Genomic DNA, 21038 nt, shown 5'->3' with positions numbered 1-21038 from the left:
GGTGAAATACCTAAAACCAACTGTAAACATATGTTGAGGAACATTGATGGACTATTGCTGGACTATTCATTGATGCATTTTTTGGGAAAGTGGCGCGCGCTGACCTATCCATGTAAATAAAGGATTAGGCCTTTCCTGGATACTTCGTTTTTACCCAAGCATGATTACATCACCTCTTCAAAACTGTTCCGGTATCAAGGTCTTCGGACATGCTGCATTTGTCAATTTCAGAATGAGCATATATTTCCAAAAACAATAAAGTTGATAACATGACCCACTAAATATCCTTGTAGGGTTTTCATTATGTAAGTCAAAGTTGATTTACAAATCACCTCTTTCTGTTTTTATTTACATTTTACATACTGCCCCTTTTATGGAATTGGGTTTGTATAAATAGAGGCCATTCTGAAAACCAAGTACATCATTTTTGGTATATTGGCTCCATAAATGCACAGTGGCTGGACCCCAAAGATCACCACTTGCGATGTTATTTGTAGTCTTTAGCTCTCATAGCGGTTATGACATTGCACAGAAATGTATTCTATATCAATTTCAGATGCAAACTAAATGTTATCTGATTGTCTTCATTGCTAACAATGATAATTTCCATGTGTTAGTCTTTTGTCACCAACTGTTACAAGGCTATCGAAGAAAGCAATCGCAAAAATGAAACCCACTTCAACTGTGAAGAAACATGTTTCTCATTTCACATATATAGGAACTCTGATTGGCCTATAAAATTAAATGCTGTATCTGTGTGTTAATGCAAGAGGAAAGCTTGCAACACAGAGCGAAAGATCCGAGACTACTTTTCTCTATCAAATGTGCATACGTGCACAAACACAGCCATTTTCATAGTCCTGTTGTGGTCGTGAATAATGCATGGCTCAGGAAATGACACAGGATCTAGTGGCTGATTTTGCACCTCACTTGCAGGCTCTTGCCTTTCTAATCGCTAAAGAATGGCACTCTGCCCAGCCACAGGCCACTGACAGCTCTGCTCTGCAACACAGGAAAAGAAGAATTACATTAGCTTCTGACAATTACAACCTCAGGTTTTAATACATTCTGAATTTTATTAATAATCACAAAGCATCACATTGAAATACTTTTACTCTGATATAGCAATGGGGGGTGCTTACGTCAACATTCAGACTGTGTTAAATGGAGTCTTTGGCTTCATGAATATAGGCTAAAGCCTACGCGCAACTTGGGGAGCAAAGTAATACAGCGTTTATTGCATTTATGCCCAAACAGTTCACCATCAAACCACAATGAACTCTATTAGAGCCATGTTTCTGCAAGCAAGGATACGAAAAAGCTCTTTAGAATTTGGTCCATGTCTGCTGTACATTAGTGTAGTTAGACCTGTGCAGATTGTAGATCCTTCTGTGCAACATCCTTATTAGATGTTTCCTGCTGATAGTCTCTTCATATTCCCACATCACAGTGCAAGGACTAACAAAACGTGCTGCTATACAAGCTTTATCTTGCTCCAGTAACCACGCAAAAGGCTCTGAAATTTTCAAAAGGTGCCAGGAAAGTTGGGTCTCTTTTCCCAACTCTGCTTCCATACATAGAGGAGAATAAAATAAAGGAACAACTGAGGCTACAAATGAGTGGTGATAAAATGAGTCAAAAGCAAATAAATTGTAAGGTGGTAAGGTGGTCTGATCAACTACAGGCAGAACGGGTTCTCAAACTGCAAGAATGAAGGAAAACTGACTCAAAGGATGAGGACTACCATGTCATTTCAGCTTTCAGTAATGGCTCAGAGGGTGCCATTAGGGCCAGTGACATGCTGGAGTATCTTCACAGCCATAGATACAGTAAATATGGGTCAAACCTAACTTAACTGTCCTATATTTTTAATAAATTGTACTGATAACCAACAGGTCACCAAAAAAAATCTCCCTAACTGACAAAGAATTGTCTCTCTAACAAAAATAAAAGAAATTAGACATAAATGGCAATTACTGATATTTAATTCAAAGCCACCTACAATCTTGCAATAAAGGAATTTTCCAGTACTTTTCAATGCTGAGATTTGTGTAAGGACAGCTACAGTCAGTAAGAGGACTGGAAATCGGGTTAAATCTACTCAGCTGTAATCTCCTGAACTCTTTAGACTGTGTAATTGGATAGCCCCACAGAGGCATGAAATACAAAGTACAACTCTAACAGTGTGTATATATACAGTATTTACACAGAAAGAAGGGATGAAGTGGATTCCAGAGAAGTCACCAAACTCCAAGGAATCTCTTTCAGCAGAGAACAAAGTCACATCAGCTGAAGAGAGAGAAAACAAACTGTCACAGTGTGGGGTCTATTCAAAGCTCTCATGTAACAATACCCAGGATACCTAAAACATTTCTATTGGTTTTCAGCCTTTCTGATAACTGTACTGAGCAGAAAGTTAGAGCTGTGACCTTTAGATAAAGGACCAAAAGGGAGAAACAGAGGTTAAAGAGAAAAAAAAACACATAAAGGAGCTGGCAAGCTCTTCATTGTTGGAGGATTGATGCTTTCCTTGCAACTCACTGTATTAAGCACTTTGCACAAAGTACTCACTCAGTTGTACGCCTGTGCACAACCTCAAGCAAAAACACTCCCTCATCCTAACAAGCTTGAAGAACATCAGTACAGGCCACTTTGCATGAACTGGGACAGACACATCAAAAATAGATGATGCAAATGAGCAGAACTCAGCAGGCCTATTTGGGGAACAGGCATCATTCGTCAAGCTACATGGACCAAAGAGAAAGGTGGACACCATCACTGACAAAGACAAATGTCTGCCTGTTTCAGGGCTTGCAGCACTTCAGAACCCAGTATCCTTAGTTTTCTCCCTGTAGAGTGGCAAAGTATCACTGAGGGGAGCTGTGTTAGCATTTTAAGCAGTTGATACTGAGAATTGTTTGAATAGGGCTAATTGAGCCAAACAGGTTCTGTTTTAATGATAATTCCAGAGAATTTTTAAACAGCAAAACTGCAAGTCTTCAAAATGAAAGAGATACAATGGCATCTGTTCTATGTTAATTGTTTTGATGGAGAAAGACATCTGGCAGGCATCCAGACTTGGAGAAACAGCAAAAGCAATACTGAGAGAAATGTTACTTGAGCTACAAATATGAGTTTTAAAGGAACCATAGCAAATCTTAGAGGTTTTACGAATGAATTTTACCCTTTTACTGAGACTCTCCATGCTTCCCTGCCTTAGGTTTTAGAGTACAAACCTTTACATGCATCTATTCTTTTCATCTCTCATATCAAGGAAAGACTGGCTGCCTTTCTCACGCTCCAGTTCCTCTGGCAGTGTGGATGTTCAGTCAGCCAGTGGAGACTCGTGAACTGTGGCTCACTATGTTCTCAGGTCTTACTGGGAAATGTACAGTGGTTTTTTCAGGTCTTTTAGAATCTTCACAGAAGATGCAGCAATTTTTCTGCCACTTCTTCACTTTCAACAAGAGCATACAGGAAGAATACAGGGGTTTAGGCTGTTAAAAATCCTCATGTGAAAAGTCATTGTTACATTTAGAGAAGTTGAGATGTCTGAAAATAACAACTTCAGAAGTTAAGCGCCTAGTGTGACACATTTTAAACATCCTGTATATGAATAATTTATTAAATCACATAACATGATGAACATCCCCTTCACAAAAAGGACCATCACATTAAAATCCTCCAAACCCCAGTAATCAACAGTACACAGCACAATTTCATGGTGCTGTGCTAAAGAGACTTTTTATAAAAGCCAGTGTTACAAGTTGCTCTTTAAAACCAAACCATTCTAGTCTTATTAGTTATTTGGTCTCCATTCCCTTATCCTTGTCAGAACAGCATGTCTGTAATAATAATTAGCTTCTCCGGAACAAAAAAATGCTGCAAGAGCTACATCCATCCCATTGCTAAATACAAGTAAGGTAGTCCATGCTGGCCACAATCAATCCTGTTATCTGATTACGCCAAGTGGGAGTCTGCTTAGTAGCCCCCTAGGGTCCCATCACTGAGCTTTATTCTCCAAGGCCCAGCTGCTGCTCGCATACCCCAAAAAGCAATCGGTCAGATCCTCTGTCAATCAGTGAAATGCATAAAGCAGCAGAAGGATGGTGCAGACACCGATAACTCCACCTAGAATTAAGGAATCTCTCCGCTTTCTCAGGTTGATTCGCTGGATGAGGCTGTTGATGGCCGGGAACCGATCTGTAAGAGGAAGTTAAGAAACCAAAGAATCTACCAAGTATTTCCATTTTTTTAGCTGCAAACAGCTGAAAACAGTTATTTTCAAAGAAACACTTTTAAGGTTTCACTCAATAAAAAAAGGTATTTGAATCAAAGTATTTTCAACCATTCTGCAAAATGCAAATCCCTCCTAACATGTTTTGACTCATCACCCCATTTTATACAGATATCAGATAATTCCTCAGTGTTCCTCACAATTAAGTTATTCCCGATGGCCCGAGGCAAGTAAAACGAAGTCTGGAAAGGAGCGTTAAATATCACTTGCCCAGTCAGACAATCTCACAGTAATGAGATTTCCACTTTTGTTGGGAACAATCCATTCATTGAACAATGTAATTTATATTTCCTTCATTCGCTTTCATTTGCATGCAGAAAACTGGTCTAACCCAGTTGTGTGTCAAATTAAATCTAGCCAGTTGCACTGCTTGTTAGTAATTGTCTATAGCCCGAGACGTGACTCAAAATGTTGGCAAAGCGAGAGTATGTGATGCAGTGAGTGAAAAACATTATTCCCTTATGGAAATAAATTCAGTTATAATAATACAACAACTAATAACAACAATAATAATAATCATCATCTTTTCAAAAAATAAACTAATTGTCATAAACATATTTGGCATATTTTTATGTGGTTTTTCACATTTGAACAGAAAAAATTGAGGATGGTCAAAAATCTGTTTGCAACAGTGAACTTTCACTTTAATTGCCTGAAGTTGGTTAAAATTAATATTAAACCCTGCTTGGCCTATTTTGCACTAGAATACCACAAATGCTCAGACTTCTCCCCATATGAATAAAGCACCTTGCCTCTCAAAAAAAATAAACAAATAAAACAGCTTATTGAGCTGTAGTCACTTGAGTTGTTAGAATTATTTGTGCTAACATATTAGCTCTGGTCCAGTGTTGCATCTGTCATGTTTACTGTGGTTACAGAACAGCCAGACCAATCTCTGCGTTTAGAGGCTGCAGTACCTAGTGTGATCATTATGTTTTAAAATCCAATAAAACTCATCATTAAAAAGTGCTTACTTCAAATTTCAGTGGTCTCAGCATTTACGTCTCTGAGGAGAATTCCTCAATGAAAACATTAATGAGCCAATCTAAGACACTAAGATTAAGAATCCTCCTGAGAGAATTAGCTTGTGATCAGTCCCCTTACACTGTATGAATAAGCAGATGAACAGGGAATGGAGTGATGCATTTTCCTGGTTTTATCTCTCGCTTTCTTTTTTATATATACATACAAACACAGACACCTAGAAAGGATACTGGCCAGAGTGTTGACCCTGCTCTGTATGGACTTCAACATGCCACGCTGGGAGGTCATGTTCTCCTTGGTGGCCATGGCAATGCTGGAAAAGAAGTAGAGTGTGGTTTAAAAGTAGTGGTACATCATAGGTGCAATGGTCTCAAGTCAAAGGCTTAGAAAACGCTGCAGTTCACTAAAGGGAGCATATGTCTCTCTCCTACAGAGTTTGAGCTCAGACAGGATAAGAAGCTGCATCACTCCAAACCCCCAGAGACGCTGCCCTACCCACCAACAGCTCTCAGCAAAGAGCCCAGAGAAGAATCATCCAGCATTACAAGTTCATTTCCTCCAACACTGTAGATAGCACATACCTCACATTACAGATAAATGAGGATTTCTTGCAACAGTCTTTGCTCGCTCAAGCATAATGCATTTCTGTTATGGAGGGGCTTCAAAGACTTCAGTGTCTCTGTTTTCTCTTCAAATGCATGACCCTATTATGCACACCGAGATGTTTCTAAAACTGTTGGGCAGATTCAGAGCCAGCACTTATTTGTCTTCTTCAGCTGAGTCTTGCTTTCTTGTTGCTGGTGGAGAGGATTAAATTGCAGTGTGACACTATAGCTCACTCAGGCTCAGCAGCTTTGGGAACGTAACCGATAGCCTGGCACCTAAAGCTTACCTGCAGGCCCAGAGCCCACCGCTGGCCAGGCTGTAGCTATTCAGCAAGCAGCATGGACAGAAAAAAAACTACCACCACCAAGTATTTTTAAACGAAAGCTGAGTCAACTCATTTAAAAATTTGGCCACCAAGTTCATTGCTGAGCTTGAAAGACATATTTGTCTTTCTGTGAGTATGAACTGGCCTAAGATTAAGGTCAGGTAGGTCTGCATTATTCCATTACACAGGTCTTTCAATGAGTATAAACTTGACCAAGATTAAGGTCTGTTATTTCCATTACACTGACATCTTAAAATCTAGTACACAAACATCCTGAAATATTTTCACCCCTCATCCCATCCAGTCAGAGTCAGAGCAAGCAAGTTTATTTTTTAATAAAAAAGCTTTAAGTGGACTTCAAAGTTCATTTAGAAGCAACAGCCTTTTTACACACTACATTTTGTGCAATGACTGCCTATCAAACACATGTTCAAGCAAGTTATGGGTTCTCAACTTTGTAAACCAAGCCCACATAAACTAGGGCTGCATAATATGGACAAAATACTACTACTGATTATATTGCTACATACTGGAATTGCAATATTCCTTTCAATATATGAAAACATACTTTTCAATCAATAATGTAACATGGCCAGTGTTATTTTTGACCATAAATGGATCATATAAATATGTTGATTTGGAGTATGCAATCACAATCCAAGATCAGAATTGGCCAATCTTTGCTCCTAACAAGCAATTGGCCGATTTATTCTTTTGATTTTGGCTGATCTCTGTTGCAATTTTAAGATATAAATGTTGTGGTGCAGGTAAGTACATCCGCGCTGTATTTAAATTTTGCTGCTACAACTACACCAAAACATTGTAGCATAATTATGACTCATTGCTAAATATCCAGTCACCTCTTACTTTTAATGCAGCATTTGATTTCATGTTATGTAAAAAGGCCAATGATTTTTGTTTGAGACTTTAAAATGCCAGTTTGACCAAGAAAGACCAAACCTTATTTATGTTGAACTCTGGCTAATAAAAAACACTAGGCATGTGTTTCATGTGCTCGCTTAGCCCAACATGTGAGCTTCGAGAATTCATGAAATTGGCTAATAAAACCTGCCAAAAAAATCTGCCAACTTGGCTGCAAATAAATCCGAATCAGATTAAACAAAAAATTATGATCAGTGCACCTGTGATCTTGATACATCAAAACACCCCAAAAAACTCATCTGGTGCTGTGACTGATCAAAATACTCACTGTACAGAGAAAAACAAACAGTACTGTGATTCTGAGAGGCCTCATTTGCATATTCTGCAATATCAGTATTGCAAAAGGAAATATTTCAGTAGTGATTAACAAAGCACACATTGTGCAGCCTTAACATAGACTGATGTTACATAATGCAAGCACAATGTAGCACCATACATAAAGCTGACTCCTTTACATTTATTACAGCACAGAACTGATATAAAGATAACAATCAAGTCTACAACAAACACGAATGAGGTAAAATATATCATGCCCCACTGATGCAAACAAATGATACAACAAATAATACAGGACAGTTCCCTCTTGGGGCCGGGAAGCCGCTGGCGCTTTCTCCCCAGGTGACTTCAGTCATAAACAACCTGACCTTTGTCTCAGTACAGTTTAGCAGAGGCTCCTCCACACACCAGAGACATTTATCACCTCTGAGAGCTCTGCTGCCAGCTCCCTCCCTGAGAGCTGGTACAGTGAGGGGCACGAGAATCTCTCCATTTCACATCTACTCACCAGTCTCTTAATATTTGTTTATATAAACAGATAAAGTATAAAGTAACTTCACTGCTCTCGTCAAACAAATGTGGTTGTCTAAACTACTTTTAATCAAGTTTTCAACCAGTGTTAACTGAACCCACAGAAGTCGGGAGGTATTACTTTAATTTTGCTACACAATACAATTACATAATTCCTAGGGCCATCAAAACATTAAAATCAATTAAAAATCAATTAAAATTGTAATTGCACTATTTAGTTAACAGGACTGCCTAGTTAATAGCAATTAATATCATTTAAAAATAAGTGCTTTTTGTTATAGCTATATGAACAGACAAAATAAGCCTCATAAGAACAAATATGTTACTTTCAACAATTCAATATCATTAATTTTCATCATGTGAACATGAAAATCAAGTGATTTCCAAAAATAAAAAGTTCCAATTTTTATAACTGATGCCCAGTGAGAGTAACAGTGGCTGCATGCTCCAGTCAATGAGTGTATGTATCATATACATCACATATACAGTGAGTGATGCCAACTCCCTCGCAATTATAGTCTCTCGCTCTCGTTCATACAGCTCCTGGATTCTTTTCACTGTGGAGGTTCTAGAGGGAACTGTAGCTTTCCACTTTATTGTTGCTCTTGTTAGTTTGACAGTAATAAGCTGTCATATATGCGTTAACTTTGACAGCATTAATAAATACATATTCAATAAAATGAGTAAGTCACATACTTAACTACACTTATATTTGATTTACATTCTTTATTGACAATAAATCTGAACTTCCCACTTATTTCTGATCATTGATGTCAACGTTCTCTATTTGCAAAACCCAAGGATGAAAGTATCTCATCAAATTCAAATCCTAATAAAATATCTCCTCTTACAGATTATCAATGCTCGTTTCAATGAGTTATGAATACGAAATAATTATTAATTATATTACACCTAGCTTCTGTTTCTGATGGCAAGAACTGTTTTTTCTAGTTTAACTCTTACACTGCCCACTGAAAAAAAAATTACACGTACAGAGCATAAGAGCGCAAAAAAACACGTGTTAATATGTACATGTTAAGACCAATACTTTTCCTGTGGGTGCTCTTCATCTGTAACTAAATAAACATGCAATATACATATGCACGAACAAGCTCAGCCACCAACGCAGCAAAGGCTACAATAATGAGGACATTGGTCTGGGTTTTTGCTAACACAGTAATCAATTATTGCTCAAGGGTATTATATGAATTGGATATGTTTACTGGATTATTTCATAATGTCTAACTGGCGATGGACAGAATCTTGTTTAGGAGACTGTTCTGGGCATCATTAAATTGCCATCACGAGCACCCACGCTCCACAGAGACCACAGCCATGATGAAATGTTAAACAATGAGTCTCAACCTCATTTTGGTGGCTCTGGGCTGGTGGAGAAAGCGCAATGATCTCAGCTGATATTGTGCAATTTTCTGCTTGAATAAGGCCGAGGGCATTTAGAAGAGGAGCTGAGCGACCCAGGAGCTGCCTTAATTAAGCACCTGTGCCAGCTGGCTCATGTGGGCTTCCCCAATACAAGGGTGGCTGCCACAGTGGAGCTGGAGAGGGGAGGACAAGGCTGCTGGGTCATGCATGAGCACAGTCACACCACGGGGGAAGCACCTATATGTGCACCTCCAGCCCTGCAGACCACCCAGCAGCCCTGTAAGAATAAGCTCAACTCAAGGGAAAGTCTGTCTCCCAGGGCTTCAATCACACACTCTGAAGTGTTAATTGTTATTTACTCAGCCACGGCTGAGGCTCTCGGGAAGAGGCACAACGTTCTTTCGTGCCATGTTTAAAGTTGTCTCAATCAGATGTGTCCACTGATATGTTTATACACTGAGGACACGCGATACAGACTTATACAAAGTGGAATCTGAGGGTTTCGATCAAGGAAACCAATTAATGTCTGCCAAGAAAGCTTTTCTGCCAGCTTCACTTCAGGGACAGGATCCGCTTTCAACCCAATCTCGAGCGATAATCTAATGGTATCAGAATGGACAAGTAATGGGTCAGTGGCTTGATGTTACGCATTGACTGAGGTCTCTTCAAATCGAAATGGGTCCAAAAAACACTACTGGTTTAGCAGTGATATAAGTGTTAGATAAGACACCATACTGTAATTAAAAGAATAGACATTTAGATTTAAAACAGTTAAGATGCGTATAGTATGAAGAATGGATACATCATTACAGTCTGTGCAATTGTACATTTGTAGAATCATTCTTACCTTATTGTGTCTTCAATAAGTCGATCTGAGCTGAAACAACAAAAACAGGAGCATATTTAGAAGAGATTAAATGAAAACAGGTCAACTGGATGAGTAAGGCTGAGATCGGCCCTGTGACATTTACAGTAATACTGACATGCACTGATGTTCCAACTGCTTCAGCATTCAGATCACACAAACCTTGTCTACTCTGTCTAGAATCTTTTAAACAGAAACAGGAATTGTGGCATTTTTAAATTCTTAATCCAGACAAGAAAGTGTTTGGGAAATATAAAACACATCCATTTTTAAAGGTAATTTTTAGAATATTACCTAAAAGAATGTGCGATTGCAACATTAGAGACAGGATAAAGAGTTGCCCTTTTATGTATTTGTTCAAAGCTTTTCCTCCAAAGAATGGAAAAGGCAATCACTTTAATATCTATAACATAACTAAAAGGTGAAAAATTATATCACACAAGAGAGGGATTTACAGACCAACTGAGCTACTACTAACCAAAATTTGTAAGTCTACATCTTATTATCGTGCCAGTGAAAAACACTTGTAATGAGACATTTGTCTATATGGACTGTGCCTCTTCGCCATGACACTGTCATTCTTCATCTCTGATCTATAGGCAGCGAATGAAATTCCATGCTGGCTCTATACCACATGCTTTGTCACTGTAGATGACAAAACCTTTAGGGCCAGCAAGACCTGAGGGGAAAGACAAATGGCCTTCACTTTGCCAGAGGGCTCTGATTTTGATTACATGCACTAAAAGTAGATTGCAAATTTTATCCCTGACGCCTGTGTGCTCCCTGTCTCTCCAAGAGCACAGTGTCAAAGTGTTAGCATACAGCAGGAAATGAGGAGTATAGTCAAATGGGCCCCATCACTCATTTCAGCTCCTGTGACACAGGAATGAGGATAGAAATCCATACACAAACACTGCAATAGAGCTCTGTGGAGATAATGGAGAATCTTCTCTATAAAAGTAACTGAATGATTGATTGGAACTCCACCTACAAGTTGTTAAAAAACAAATTGTTCAAAAAAATGAACAACTCACACAAGCATAAGCTTATGATGTCACATCCAGAAATCAGTCATTAAGAAGTGAACCTTACAGTGTGACTGATAAAGCTTGTTTTACAGTTTAAGGTTTGCTATGGCAGGGAACTCCTGTTATTCTTAGGCACGGTGTACAACAAACACTGACTGGGCTTGGCATTTCCAACCAACAAACAAATGAAACAGTTTCCTCTGATGTCATTAATTAGTTCCACTAATTATAATGACAATTATTATTTAGGCTGTTTTTAGAACAAGCAAAACAAAATCATTCTGTTGTTCAACACTCATCACATTGTAAACAAATGATTATCACGCATACATCAGGAAGTTATAGCATTTCAGTTTTCGAAAGTTTTTCAAAATGTAAAGACTGCATTCAGTTGAACATTCAGTACACAACCTTTAAATCCGCAAACTACAGTAATGTGCCACAGCTGTTTTCACACCTGGTTTGTTTGCTAAACCCTACTCCAGACTTTTTTTGTTTTTGTGACATTATCTTTCATTTGGTTTGGTTGGTTTACACCACAAATACAGCAAATTATACACATGGAAGTCTGATTATTGGTCAGGAATTTGGTGCACAGTGTGCTGTAAATGGAATAAAACAAATCCATGTAATAAATGGAGTGTACAGAGAAGTCAGGAAGCAAATCTTTAGTCTTCTAATGATACTCTTATAACCAGGATTGTAATAACCTAAATAACAACTTCTCACTTTTTTACTGCATTTATGTCTATTTGTATTTACTCTAACATTATTTGGTGTGTTTACAGGCAAAAACTCACTAACTGCCCAAGTACTTTTAAACAATTTTCATTGCTGTCTAAGACTTTTGTACAGTGCTGTACATAAAAGCTCTAAGCAGCAGTAAGCAAATGGTAGTTGGATAGCAGCTGAATCCCCCACTAAGAGGTTTCTGTTTTCAACCCCTCAACAGCAGCCATTATTTTAATTACATTACCCAGTGAAACACATGATTGCAAGTCAGAGATTTACTGAGATGCAATTTAGACAGCTCAGAACTGGCATAAGGGGGTTGGGGAACCTCAAGATGAATAAGGGGAGAAGCTTCAACTCATTGAGCAGATGGCCTGCTCATTTCTGAGCCCAATTTAAGAGTGTTTAGCTATGAAAGCAGTTGGCTGAGCTTGACTGAACTGAAAATATTGGGTTTTATAGTATTTTCTAATAGCAAAATAACATTTCTATGATGCAGTACCATGATAATAAGTGGAGAGACTTGTTGTGGAAGCTGAACTGTGATGCTTTGCTGATTAAGGCAATTGTCCCCCTTCTTAATGAGCTGCTTTACCACAGCAATGTGTTGTTAATAACTTGTAAAGGCCTCTGTGGAAATAACTGACTGAGCCAGTACTTAGCCCAGGCTAACTCGTGTTCAGATCTCAAGTGTCTTGCCACACCTGCAGGGACAGGCACACATCTGAGAGGACTAAATGAGAGACACGTGAAGGGCCTGGTACAGGCGTACTGTTTTTTTTTTTCCTGCCCCACAGAGCCCAACAACCAAACCATGCCCTCTCAAAACATACAAAGACATACAACACTCACTGTGCACAGCACATCATTCCCTTGAGGCCTGGGTTTCAAGTAGTGTTCTTTACAAACAATGCATTCAGCAGTTTAGTCCCCAATTAGAATCAATACTAATAATGTTTCAGAGAAAGCAAGAAACAAAAAAGTGGACAAGTCATTAATTCTTTTTAGTCTTAGGAAGACAGGGCAAGCATGTTTTTTTTTTGTTAACTTGCATGAAACCATGGTAGCTTCTATAAGGGATTTTAACAGATAGTGAAGATTCAAGCCTTAAAAGTTTGTCACATGCACAGAGAAACAAACAGTTGCACCGTACTATGAAACTCTTACTTTGCACTACCTCCTGGACCACAAGTTGCTATAAAAATACTGTATAAATAATAAGTACTAGGTAAAAGAAAGCACAAAAAACAGAGACTGCAGAGACTTGCCGAGGCGGAGCAGTTTCCAAACCAGAATGCAATGGACATGAGAGTGAGAAAGATACACTCAAAATGCACCTGTGTAAGTTCCTTAGAATTCGGGTTGACATGACACTTTTCTAGAGCCTTTGCTGGTAATGAACGTAAGCTTATTGAATTTTTTTCTGCTATAGCAAGTTTTACAAGACTAGGGATGTGACTACAGATCATAACAGTACTGGAGTAATCATTTTGACATTAAGTAAGCAGAGGTTTTAAAAAGGTCAAACAAAGATGGATTTAATTGTATAGTAACAAACTAAGGTAGATATTAAAAATATTCCATAATACTTTAATGGAAAACATTAATTAGCAAGTAAAAATAGCTATATATAAAAATACTAAGTGGTTAAAAATGCACATAAATGGGTGTGTCTATCAGGTTCTGTTTCATACCATAACAAAGATCCATAGCAGAATTCTAAATGTGCATTATTCATCATGAAAACTACCAACTAGTCAGTGCTGATTCACTGAGCAGGTAGACTTTAATCAAAGATTAAAGATTAATCAAAGACAAGATTAACAAAATAAAGCACTTGCTGATACTAGAAGGCTATCCATGTTTGAAACACTTCTTCACACCTGTACAGATCACCGGACAGCTGTTAGAGCAGCAAGAGACAGAGAAACTCTGTTAACCATCTGTCACCACTGATGCTGGCTTGTAAATCCATCCAGTGCAGGGGCCAGAGGCATAAAGTGTGCATCGCTACATTTGGAAAAGAGCGTTGGACTCTGATTCATGCTGTTATATAGGCAGAGATGAGACTGGGTTGAAAAATTTACAGGACTCTTCTATCAGCCCAGAGCAGAGGAAATAGGCACAATGTCAGCGGCTGGCATGGTGTGAGAGCACATGCAAAGAAAACAGGTTCTCAGGCACTGAAAAGCACCCCTAAAATTTCCAGTCTGAGCTACTGCAGTCATTACGTCAGTCATTAGCACAAAGCTAATTCAAACCCTCAGAGTCATTCATCCTTTTACTTCTGCTCTGTCTCTCTCCATCTTAGCTCTGGCCAGAAATGCTTCTCTTCTGGGTCCATCACACAGGAGCAGGACATGTCAGTATGTATTTTTTAATCCCACAACACACCAAAGAAGAAGTATTTGTAACATGCATTAAGGCTGAATAATATTTTAGGTTTTTTTTTAGGAAGGGTGTCTTCAGTGAGGGAATAAAGACAGTAGCTCAATATTTTGGTTAGAGCTGCACAACATAAAAAAAAAAAATCAACATTGTGACTGCAATATACAATACGCTCCAATACAGTGATAACACATTACTGAACTATTAACATGATGCGGTTTAAAAATTGGCCTGCATTATTGGCATTGACCAAAATTATTTATTTGTTGGATCATTCAGTGGACAGCTGAGCATTCGTGCCACACTTAAAATGTGTTAGGAAAAAAATATGAAGGTAGCATTTATTTTATATACCCCATTCCAAGAGTGTCATTTTCTTTTTGACAAAATATTTTTTAAAAAGGTAGCAGCTGTGTTCCTGATTGTTATCGTTTGAGCAGTTTCTTTGAAAACTTCTGCAGGTTTGCATCCAAAATTCCTTTGTACACAATCCATGATCCTTTTGATGAACACAAGCTCACGGACACTATTATAAGAAAAACAGCCCCAGATGTGTGTTTCACAGTAGCCTTAGTACAGTCTGGTTGGAATTCTTTTCCAGGTTTTCTCCATACAAAGTGTATCAGTTAGATTTTGTGTTAAGTGTTTTTATGAAGTGACCTAAAGCTCTTACAAAGTTAAAAATGTCAACAAATGTTTAAAAGGTTAAAGTGTCCAAATATGTCTTGGGGCCATTATATTAAAGCCTTGATTTATCCAAACACAAGGACATCTATGACTGGTCTGAATGCCTACAGTACAACACATTCAGTGACTGGTTACTGGCTAAACATGCATATATCTGCAACACTAGTATAGCAAAGGCAGATGCTGAGATAATAACAATCAAGGAACAATATATTGTGCATCTCTAACATGTTCAGGTACATTTATGCAGTGCTGACTTTAGGGATACAAGAGAACATATTACAACCATCCTCAAACTGAACAGTGTGGTGCACCTTCACTCATGCACAGCTGCATCATTATGAAGCACGATGCAGTGTGACAGCACCATAGACCTGGCAGTGATATAGGGCAGAGCCCCGCTGTCAACTTTCCCCGTGGAATTTGACAGCTGCTGCCCTTTCTCAGCTTGAGTGTTGCACTGAACCGCAGACAAAGGTTGAGAGTCACACAGTGTAAAGGCCTACAGCAGTTAGAAATAGGGAGCTGGAGCTAGGAACTGGACAGTCTGCCATTTAATGTGACCTAATCTATGTGACTGTCACTAGGCCAGCCTGCTCCTGGCCATCTGTCTGTCTGAAACCAACCCGCAAGTAAAGACACACTGTATGAGCCATTCAATAGAAAAACCCACACAAACTGAGATATGCTCTAGGGGGGGGGTGTTTATAAATAGACAAACATGAGTGGGGCCAAACGTCACCAGTATCCTAATAGGATTAGACAATAAATTCAACAGGCAGTACTGGTCCAATGTGGGCATTACCTATATTGGCTTTATCACAGCCTCCTACTGATCAGGAACACAGGCTGTGTCTTGTAGATCACGTTATCTCTGCATTCATACAATGTAATTTGCCCAGAGAATGGGACTGACCATTACACCAGGTTTAGAAACTAACAGCTGTACTGCAGCGGAGTATAGTTCCATTCTAGTAGACAGAACTAAAGCAAGCACGTCATGCACGAATTCTGTAGTTTAAGTACTGTTTGTATTCATGATCTGGTGGGTGCTGTGGGTGTGACCAGTTTAACAGTTCGAGGGTAGAAACTGTTCTTGAACCTCGTGGTTCTAGCTTAAATGTTCTGATATCTCTTCCCAGACAGCACCAGGTACAACAGTAAGTGGCTGGGGTATGTGGGGTCTTCTTCAGACATCTTTTTCTGTAAATGTCCTGTATGGGTGGGAGGACAGCTGCAGTGATGGACTGGGCGGTTTTCACCACCCTTTGCAGCGCCTGTCGTACCTGCAGCAGTGGAGCTGCCACACTAGACTGCGAAGCAGCTGGTCAGGATGCTATCCACTGTGGATCTGCAGAAGTTGCAGAGGAGCTGATATAGCAGGATGACTTTCCTCTGACTCCTGAGGAAGGTGTTGTTGGGTGTGACGTGTTGAATGACCAGTTGAAATCCTCGGCTATACGAACTTTAAGGAATTTAAAGCATTTCACTCTTTCCACCATGGTCCCCTAAATGCTCTGCACATTTTCCTGAAATCAATTTGGTTTTGTTTACACTGAGGGAGAGACTGTTGTCTGTGCACCACTCTGTAAGGAGTTTGACTCTTCTTCACTGTTGTTAGTAATGAATTCCACTACCATTGTATTGTCAGCAAACTTGATGATTGTGTTAAAGTTGTGCTGGCGGTGCAGCAGATTTCTGAGTTAATGTTAGTCCATGTCGTCATCGAGGGTGCAAAAATTAGAGAAATATACGGAAGGAACCTCCAGTCACTTGAGGCAATGACTTTAGCCTATGACTTTAGCCTAGGTTTAACCCTTAGCACAGCAGCCCACTAGCCCCACTTGCAGTCTGTTGCTAAGCTGCATCAGACACTGGTTTGGCCTTGCGGCCTGTTGCTCCCATAAAGCCAAGAAATCCGCTGCAACTAACACTGTACCAAACTCCAGCAGTATCAGCACATGCTTAAGAATCCAGTATTGGTATTGGTTTGGGAAAAAGTTGTATGTTTACCCGTAGTAACCACAGCCCCACTGGGTCAACGAGTCAGAACTGTTATAGGTTTTTTTTTTCTTTATCTGTCGTGCTGCTAAATCGAGACTAGGAAGTACGAGACGGCATTCTGTATATTAAACACAACTGCTGTCACCATTCTATTGACTGACAATGTAGAAAATTTTGAAATGTACACAGAGTATAAGACTGTTTTTGGTTTAAAAAAACCCTGGATACATAAGGAGATGTAAATATAATGGCATTCATTCAGTCATTTTACCCAATATGTTCTGGTTTCAAATTCTGCTTTAATATAACAAATGCATATTTCAATTGTTCTCTTTAGGAAAAGCTATGGTTTAAACCTGAGAAGAGATCACATGAAGAATAAAAGCTACACATCAAATTACTTGCCACTGTTTTTGACAGTAGACAGTGCAAAGGTGTTCAAAAATATGTAAAATGCTGTTGATAATGTTATGACAATATACTTTATACAAAAATATACAATATACAAAAATAGAATTACTGCAATCAGCCATAACACCTCTTGTTCTAAGTTTTCTCCCAAATACAGTATTATGCAAAAGTCATAAACTGCCATTCATTTATTTAATTTCCAGTTAAAACAGTCATTAAATATTTCTAATTTTTTGGGAGAGATTTCTTAGTAGGATAGATGTAAAATAATCCACTTGCATAAGAAAGGGGAAAGTCAAAGAAAAACATGAGAAAAAAACTGGCCAAAACTGTCACCATCACAGATACACATCACTTAAAGATTTTATCTTTGAGGAGAAAATCAAGCTCCACACTTGCTTCACATCAGAAAAAACTACTGTTCTTTTCTCAGTGCATTGGTCAACGGTTAATTAGGTGGCAAGCATTTTTATTACCTCCTATTACAAAAATATTATACTATATTATATAATAAACATCTCAATATTTTAACTGTGTTCACAGGATTACAGGATTCTGCTCATTGAGGCAATGAAAAATCCATTCATCTGCACTGGCATTAGTGACTACTTACTTTTTGAGGGCTTTTAAGAACTTCTGTCTATTCTTGGCTACTATCCAAAATATGTACTTTAACAACAGCTAAACATGATCTCTACAATGTCCTTGTCTTCAGTGACCATGTCTTTCCTTCTTTCTCTCTCACCTCCCTTATTCTTTCCGGACCTTGGAAAAGAGAAGAATCTTGCTAGCTCATCAGAAAAGCTGCCTATTTGTGATAGGGCAGCCCATGCAGGAAGAGATTTATGTTTCAGCTCAAGAGAGCTGACAAGAAGAGGGGAGAGAGAATGCTTTTGGGTCCAGGCTGCTGAGCTCCATCTGCTGCTTTAATGCTGCACAACTCCACTGTAATTTTCTCCTGTCCTCCACATGTTTCTTCTTTACTCTGTGTATCCTAATAAGCCACTCAAATACCCAAATTCAAAGGAGTTTATCAGGCTGTGATTCACTTCAACAGGATTTTCAAGCAATCTGTGTAAGATACAGATCTGAGACAGATCACATTAATCTGCTCCTAAAGACTGTATGATTCCTAGGTTTTATGCAGTGCCACAGATCTATCAATGACATTAGCAGGACATTCCTCCATTTCCTCTGCCGGCCACTGCAGTTTTACACCACCACAGGGAGCTAGTGGGAGGAAACTGTGGGCTAGATAATGGAATAACGGGTACACTTGGCACAGACTGTCCATGCAGTTTTCTCTGCCGCACACATGGGGCATTACAGTCCGGTTTGAACAGTGAGCTACCAACCCAAGGTTGTTCGTTCTCCTCTAAAATGACTACTAAGACAGACTGATTGGTTTTCAACTGCTGTGCAGCTCTGTGTCAACAAAGGAGAAAGAGATGCAATTACTTTTCCAACTGAGCCCAGTGCTGCAAGCCTGCACTCGGTCCTAGTACACACAGAAATAAGTTCTGGGTACATTTTACATCCGGTATTTTAACGATGAAGGTGTTTTGTGCTCAAATTTGAGTTTATCCTGAATTACCATAATAAAATTTAAAAGCTGGTGACTTCCAACTTAATAACATCCTCAGAAATTAGATGTATTTCTCACAATAAAGATGTTTTCTCATGATGATATAAAACATGCAACAACAAACTATTATGGGTGCTTTCTTGACAGAATTTTTGCCAATAAATCTGGGGAAACATTACTGTCCAACTCTATCGGCCAACCAGTATACCAGTCTCATCTTTTTCAAACACTTTACATCATTAAACTACCTAGGAGCAAGAAATATCCATTCTTGTTAATGTGATGGACACGTGTCTCACTACAGCACAGTGCAAAAGTAACAGACTGCCCCATCATTCATTTAATTTTCAGTGAATATCATTCAGGGCAAGTTATTAATTGATCAGCCAACGTAACAGAATTTAATTAGCCAACTCTTTACAATGCTGCATGCCTCTGCTGTTTGAACTACTACCTTTTTATTTTTCCATGATAAATAAAGAAAATAAGTGAACGAACAGGAATGGGTGGTAAACAATATCCAATGAAAGGAGAAGAAAGAGCAATCAAGTTGATTTGGCAAAGTTGATGTCTGTTCTTCAAGGAACAGTAGTTTCTGAGAAACCTGAGAAAAAAAAAAGATACTAAATGGAACCAAACATGAAGAGATTGATGATGTGCTGGAGAAGGGAAAAAGTAAGCTCTGAAAAGACACAGCAAAGACTTTAAGCAACTAATCAACACTCACATTGACTATGAGAATCTCCCATTACCTAAGAATGTCTTCTACGTCTGAGTGGACAGGAGACAGGCAAGCGCTCACACAAGCACTGGCAGCATCTCTTCACCTCTACACCTCTTCAGCTGTGAGTAAAAACCAAGCCTGACTGCTCTCCTTGCGTCTGAAATCAGTACCATGATACTAAGCAAAAGGAATACTGTCAGCACTCTGGAATTAGTGCTATGCAAACAGAAACACAACCCTTGGGGAAGTGCCAGTCAGCAACTATTAAAATGCTAAAAAGAAAATGATAGTATACTGAAAAGGCACAAATATCAAGGAAACCCAGAGGACCACACAGAGTAAGGTTCAAAAAAGTCAGAGATTCACCAGTAAGCAAAGCAGTCAGTTCAAGTTTTCTAAAGGCAATTTCTACATAGCAATGTCCAACGTCACATTTCAACAGTGTTTTTAAAAGGTTTTACAACCAAAGAAGGACTCTGTTCAGTCCTGCAGGGGGGACAAGAAGAATAACTTTCTGTCCAAACCCCAAACACTGATGTTCCAATAGCACATATGAGGCTGCAAACTAACAACTGACACACCTTCACCATATGGCTTTCAGATCCTATTAAGAGAGACCTTAAGAGGAAGTCCACATATCTACAGCTTCGATATTTATGCAAAATCCATTTTATAAGAAAAGCTCTATGATGTATTATTTCTTCTATCTCAGCACAGCAGTCAAATCCGTTTTATAGCAAGCTGTAATCAGCACAAGCACAGCCATTTCTGCACAAAGAGAAAATGTCTAATGGACTCTGAGGCTGTAATATATTAATTATCAGGCCTGGTTTCAGGCAGAGAAGATCCTGCCTGAGAACTCGCTCCTGTTCTTCTGTGCATTGAGCACAGTCAAGTAACATCAGATAAGACATCGTGCTTGAGACGAATACAAGAACAAAAGTGTTCCTCTGTCTGTCTTTACTTAATAATGTAAAATTAACTGACAAGAGCAGAAGCTGACCTGTGATTTGAAATGGTTCCCCTAATATCTAGTGTGGTACGTTTTTTTTTTTTGTACCCGATTTTCTCCCCAATTTAGTCGTCTCCAATTCCACCCGCTAGTTAGGACTCCCCCAATCACACGATGCTATCAACGCTAGGAGGGTGAAGGCTAACACAGGCTTCCTCCGAGACCTGTGAAGCCAACCACCGCTTCTTTTCGAGCTGCCGCTCACGCAACGTCATTGGACAGCCGAACGCGCTCGGAGGAAAGCTCCAACCACCAGAT

General features: G+C 39.0%; 1 protein-coding gene across 1 annotated transcript in view; it reads right to left on the bottom strand.

Moving 5' to 3' along the window:
- Positions 1 to 2917: 2917 nt before the first annotated feature.
- Positions 2918 to 21038, bottom strand: part of gosr1 (golgi SNAP receptor complex member 1) — a 29157-nt gene continuing 11036 nt past the window's right edge. Inside the window, exons 7-9 of the mRNA XM_036561738.1 lie at positions 10192 to 10221; positions 5512 to 5594; positions 2918 to 4203 (exon numbers count right to left, since the gene is read on the bottom strand). Of these exons, the coding sequence (XP_036417631.1) occupies positions 4079 to 4203; positions 5512 to 5594; positions 10192 to 10221 (238 nt within the window). The 3' untranslated portion in view covers positions 2918 to 4078. The remainder of the gene's footprint in view (positions 4204 to 5511; positions 5595 to 10191; positions 10222 to 21038) is intronic.

The sequence above is a fragment of the Colossoma macropomum genome, unplaced genomic scaffold (genome assembly GCF_904425465.1).
Source record: "Colossoma macropomum unplaced genomic scaffold, Colossoma_macropomum, whole genome shotgun sequence".
Lineage (NCBI taxonomy): Eukaryota > Metazoa > Chordata > Actinopteri > Characiformes > Serrasalmidae > Colossoma > Colossoma macropomum.
This window is presented reverse-complemented; position numbering and strand designations above follow the sequence as displayed.